The sequence below is a fragment of the Cinclus cinclus genome, chromosome 1 (assembly GCF_963662255.1).
Source record: "Cinclus cinclus chromosome 1, bCinCin1.1, whole genome shotgun sequence".
NCBI classification, from domain to species: domain Eukaryota; kingdom Metazoa; phylum Chordata; class Aves; order Passeriformes; family Cinclidae; genus Cinclus; species Cinclus cinclus.
Genome location: NC_085046.1, coordinates 120,534,454 through 120,540,453, shown reverse-complemented (window position 1 = coordinate 120,540,453; position 6,000 = coordinate 120,534,454). Strand labels below are relative to the sequence as shown.

At 45.1% G+C, this 6,000-nt stretch overlaps 1 protein-coding gene across 2 annotated transcripts in view; it reads left to right on the top strand.

Annotated features, from left to right (window-relative positions):
- Positions 1 to 4,662: 4,662 nt before the first annotated feature.
- The window catches only part of UBE2W (ubiquitin conjugating enzyme E2 W), a 65,099-nt gene continuing 63,761 nt past the window's right edge, over positions 4,663 to 6,000 (top strand). For both annotated transcript variants that reach the window (XM_062489618.1, XM_062489627.1), the window contains exon 1: positions 4,663 to 4,691. In XM_062489618.1, the coding sequence (XP_062345602.1) occupies positions 4,677 to 4,691 (15 nt within the window). In that variant the 5' untranslated portion in view covers positions 4,663 to 4,676. The remainder of the gene's footprint in view (positions 4,692 to 6,000) is intronic.

Sequence of the window (6,000 nt, the reverse complement as noted above, 5' to 3'; positions counted from 1 at the left end):
GGAAATTGGTAGTTTAGTCTTCCAGTGGATAAGGTGAAAGCCACAGATCACCCGGTGGCTTCAAAACTGTCAAGTCCTAAACAAGAGAAAAAATGGAGGCATATGTCATCTGAAAATAAAATTACCCTCTGCTGCAGGAACTGCCCTTGAAGCAGATTAAGGAATAAGGTGAGACTTTTCCTTAGCTTCTTTTCATCCCTTTGAAAGTCCTGGGATGGAAATTACATTTTGCCTGTTACTATTAAGAACTAAGATGAAAACGAAAGACATTGTTGATGAAAAACCTACATAATTGCTAAGGAATAAAACAACAATTAAAATCTCAACAACTCAAAGTTATTTTGCAAATTTAGGCTATTTTAATTTTTAGCTATGTGTGAAATTTATTAATTTTATATTCTTGATATAGTATTGTATTGGTTTGATTCTGCAGCTTTATTTGATGGTTTCTGCAGATGCACTAAGCTTGTTTATAAGAAGATCTTCATTCCACAGAGCTTTTAAAGTCGGTACCCTTCCTTAAATTGGCAGGTAGGAGTGGAAGAAGCAGTTGGCACAATTCCTCTGAGGGGCAGGGAGTCCTCCATGCTCAGGAGATACAGTGTCCTGGCTCAGCTGATAACAGATGTGATGTCACTTGAGTAATAAGGGGAGTTAACGTGAATGTACAGCTGATTTCTGTGTGAGCAGACAAGCTTAAAAAAAAAAAGCTAAAAGGTACAGCAGACACAGGCAAAAGAAACAGAGCTCTCACGTCATTTTAGTACCAGGAATCATAAAGGAGCAGGTAGTGACAGTTGAGTGTGTAGAAAAATGATACAGAAAAAAAAAAAGTGAGAGCAGAGGAAAAAATGTCCAGTGACATTTGAAAACATTATGGGCATTATGGGAATAGAATGTAAAATTATAGGGACCCTAATCAAGAATTAAATTTTACTTTTGTGAAACTGTCTTGGTATATCAGAAAATCATCTAATAAATGCAGTTTAGACATTATTTGCATTTTTCTTTTAGGTATTAGGTTATGCACATTCTGAGGAAAAGTGGATTTTTTAGGTCAACTTCAAGAATATTTACCAAAAAAATTTTAGAAGGAGGTACAATTTTCATTATTTCCTCCATATGTTTTTGTAATGTGAGTCCTAATCATATTTGATCAGATCAGTGTAAGATAGCCTCTGAAATAATGAAGATAGCAGATTAAATTTCTCTTACACCATAAGCTTTGAATATTTGGAACCCAGGACTCCAATTCTTGAAGTCTCTGGCAAAATTTAGGTTGACTGGTGAAAGATCAGACTGCATTAGCTAAATACTAAAGCATTCTTTTTAAAAAAGCCAACAGTTATTGTTTTCTATCTCTATACCTGCAATTGATTAGGAAGGGTTAACTGCAGAAGTGTTTTCTTCCATTTTGCATAGGTGAAGGTCAACACTGAAATGAAAACCAAATTACAATAACCTACTCCTAGGAAAATTTACCCTCTAAGGCCTCTAAGGCCTTTCCTTAGTGGGATTACTGGATAATTTAAGAAGAAGGTACTGATATTCATATATTCTTTCTGGGAGTCTGATAATAGTGTTTGTTTTCTTACTGTCCTTAAGGGACTAATTGCCTAATCCCTATAGCATTATGCACTGTACAAAACATCTCTGCAAGCCAGGTTACCAAGAAATGAGGAAAGGGGAAAAGCCCAACACAACAATAATTCTCCAGATGCCCCTATTCCCATGATGACAAGGAGCTAAAAATATGTATATATTAGGCATTGCATGATACTTTAAAAAACAAAGATGTGACAACAGTGATAAAAGACACATTTGGTAGTCGTGTAAGAATAAATTCAAGGTGAGTTCAGGGATGGAGGATTCTGCCCATGAGTTTCAGCTGTAGCGTAAAGCTTTAGTTACTTACATACCCAGTTAAGATTGAGTAGGTAGTAATTAACTCATGCTCTATTTATATGCAGGGCAAACTGTCCTTTGCTTTTCATGCCTACTATCCTCAGGAATAGGATTTGCAACATAGATTAAGTTATCTTGGTAAACAATACTTCAGGAAAAACACTTAGTAGGTAACTTATTTTTAATATTGAAAAGGTCTGTATGACAGATAAAAAAGACTTAGTGAGCATAAGGGCAATTAAAAGCTATGATTTTTTTTTTATTTTGCAAAGGTGGTTTTTATCCAAACATAATTTTCCTTTATTACAGAGTAGAAGTCTTATTTGTACTGAATACAATTTGCTTAGGACCACAAAGCTGATTTTTCCATGCAAAACCAGCTTGTAGTCTATGAAGTGTTCTTGCATTCATAAGATTACGCTGCTTTATATCTTCTGACCTTCAAGAGGGTTTTCTGGAAGAGACTTAGAAACTGAGTATAATGGTTTGAAGTCAGTTGTATCTCTGTGTGAGATTGTATCTCTGCTGTGATTACATCAACACAGATAGTCAATATGCCCATGTTTATAACCAAACACATGTCCATTGCTTAAACTTGATGTTCTTGCTATCTTTGTGGCATATGGCATTAAGAGATGTATTTTAGGATAAACATATGTTTGGATCATGCAAAACAACAACTAGTAAAACAGAAATGTTCCACTTAGTGCTATAATAGCCTAAGTTCCTTCTGAAGACCTGCAGGAAAGAGAAACCTTTACCAGCTCTATGCATCTACTTGATGCAACAAATCTTCTGCAAACCTAAACGGTCTTGCAAAAATAATATAGCAATAAATATTGATTTCCAGGGAAAAAATAGTTGAGCAATGTCAGGTTGCATGGCATCAGGAGCACACAATTTTTGAATGAGAATCGAATTTAGAAGACAAATGTATAGGATGTAGCTTACTTGACAATAGTTTTCCTATCCTTACTTTTGGTGGGCTCATTTCCTTTCCTACTCAAAAATCAACATATATTGATTCTGTCTTCAGCAAGTTCCTGCAAAGCCAAGAGGCTTGTTCACTTTTGCAGCTACCTCACAGGGTAAGGATACTCCTGCTGTCTTCTTCTGCCTTTTAAGCAAACCCCAAAGTTTGTATACTTGCTTTAACATTGATGTTGTTGCTGGATAAAAGCTGGAAACTGATGCCATGTTGTGCTGGGGTTTTGTTTTCTTCCAGTTAACTGTTTTCAAAGTTAAGGATATTAAAAACATACCAGAAGGTAAAGTTTGTACATAAAGGTAGTACTTGCATCACACTAAATAATATTGTTGGACAAGGTAGGCAGGCTTTTCGGTGCAGAACCCTTCTAGTGGTCCAAAATTAAAGAAGATTTCAAAGGTAATACAAACTGCAAACAATTGATCAATAATTTGTTTACTTATCAGGCCATATCCGAAGAAAAAAATTGAGGCTACCACTGGATCAGAGGTGAGCCAAGGATTTTTTAACATCATCAGAAACAAGAGGGGTAAAGGGACATAGGAAGGGGCTTCAGTGTTTTTGGAATGTGCAGCATGAGCAGCGGGGAGATGGGGATTAAAATGACCTATAAAATCAGTTTCTCTGTTAAATCCTTAATTTTACATAACCACTGGGATTATAAATTTTATAGGTTGTCTTTGGATAAACATTTTGTAGGTTTATCTTGAGGATCCGTTAAGTTTGAAATACTACAGCAGGAATAACAGCTTTATGAAGCGTGTTTCCGCAAGTTGTTTAATTTATTGATTGCACACAGTCACTCTACTGAGCGCTGCCTGTTTATTTTCACCTGCACAGATTAGGCAAAATCATCTGACACAAAGGACGGGGATTATTCCAGTCCAGGAAAGGAAAACGTAGAAACCAGAAATGCTCCGACTTAAAATACACCCACGTTCATTTGGACTCGTACACCACCAGAGCTGGAAAATCCGATGCTCTGTGGCAGAGCAGCCCGCAGGGAGGGAAGCGCACCGAAAGAGCCGCGGCCCCGGGCCCGTCCGGCAGCGCCCGCCCCGGGAGGGATCTAGCCACAGCACACGGAATCACGGCGCACTTTGAAAGGAGAGGGACTGGGGATAGGACATTTTAAATATCAGGAAGAAATGCTTTACTGTGAGGGCGGTGAGGCACTGGAAGAGGTTGCCGAGGGAGGTTTGTGGATGCCCCATCCCTGGAAGCGTTCCGAGTCAGGCTGGAAGGGGCTCTGAGCAGCCTGGCCTGGTGGGAGGTGTGCCAGCCCATAGCGGGGGTGTCGGATCTGGATGATCTTCATTGTCGCTTCCCACTCCTTGACCTTCCACGGTTCGATGACCGTATGACCCTCCCGCCAGGGCACACCAGGCGTGAGAGGAGCCCGGAGGAGCCCACAAAAGGGAGGGGCGCGCTCCGCATTAACTGAGTCACTTGGACGCGCGGCACGTGCAGCTCCTAAAACCTTTACAGACAGAAGCCGGTGGGGGATCAACCCCTTCCCGCCCCCTCGGGTTGCGGTGATGGACATCACGCTGCTCCCGCCCCAGCGCCGGGGGGAGCCCCCCCTGACAGCCGGCAAGGGCGAGGGCGGCAGCGCCGGCGGCTCATAAACCCCACCCGCCCGCGCCGCTGGCGCTTCTCGGGCCCGCCCGCACCGCGCACGCGCGGCCGCTCAACGGGCGGGCGCGGGCACGTGACCGAGAGCGCGCGGGGCGGGGCCGCCCCCGCGGCGGCGCAAAGGGGAGGGGGAGGAGGCGGATCCATCATGGCGTCGATGCAGGTGAGGCGTCTGCGGCGGAGCCCCCGGGGCAGTGCTGGGGCCGGCCGGCGGCGGGGGGGGGGCAAGCCGGGAGCAGCCGTTCCGCCGGGCGCGCGCGTGCGTCTGTGCGTGCGTGCGTGGCGCGGGGCGAATGAGCGGCGCGGAGGGAGGAGCCGTCCGGGCAGAGCTGAGGGCGTCGAGCTCCCGGATAGCGGGGCTGGCGAGGGCAGGTGGCGGCAGGAAAGGGCCGGTCCGGCGCCGGGATGGAGGTGAGAGGCGCAGGGGTGTGAGGGGCGAGGTCGGGACTCGGGCGGGGCGGGCGCAGGGGAAGAGGCGCCTCAGGGAGGCGTCTGGCAGCGATGCCGCCGCTCCCTGGGCAGGCGAAGGAAGGGCGAAGGGATCCCTGTCCCCCGGGACTCGGGGGGCCGCGGCTTCGCTGGGCGCCGTGGGAATGTGTATCACACCGTGCGGGGTGGGCGGTGCGGCGAGGGAGACCCTCCCCGTGGCATCGTGGGGACCGCGACCACCAGCTCCGAGTTCCTGGGGTTACGGCACTGCAATTCCCCCGCTCAGGGGGGTTCGGACAGGCGTGTCCTGCTCCACGCCGCGCGTTGCCCGTGGGGTTCTCTTTCTCTCCGTAAAATGAGGTTGCGGTGTGGTGTCAGCCCTGTGGACCGGTAACGTCTGGCTGCCTCGGCCGGATGGGATTGCTGTAGGTACAGTAGCATGGAATATCCTCCTGCCTGACAGGTATTTCCAGCTCAATTATTCATTCATACCTACTCCGATGGGGTTCTTAAATAGGGCCAGCAGAAATTGCTCTGGTAGAATGGATCGCTTTCACTGTGTGCTGCTCTGAGTGGGTGGTTCTTTATAACGACTGGGGCAGGAGAAAAGATCTCTAGGTTTTGTGGCAGTGGGCCCTGTCTCTCCTTATTTAACCACCAACTTCTCTACTTTTCCTTGGCTATTCACAGTTTTCCATTTTGTTTTTATATCTGGGCCATCTCTATCTCCTTTCCTCTCATTTTGGTCCAGTGCAGCTTACATTTTTTGTCGCTAGTAATAGAACAGCACAGAAAGAATGTGCAAAATGAATAAAAATTGGTTTAATTTCCATAATAACCTGGAAAAGAGTTAAACTATCAAAGCATTGAACTGTATAGGATAAAAATTATTCTCATGAAATTTAGAAGCATACTCCCCACCCGTGTGTGTCTTTCAGAGTTACTGAAATGAAACGAGATCAAGAAATTGAACATACTGTACAGAATGTTCTTCTTCTAGCAGTAGCTTAGGCAGGTAGTCTGATCTGCCTTGGTTTTATTAG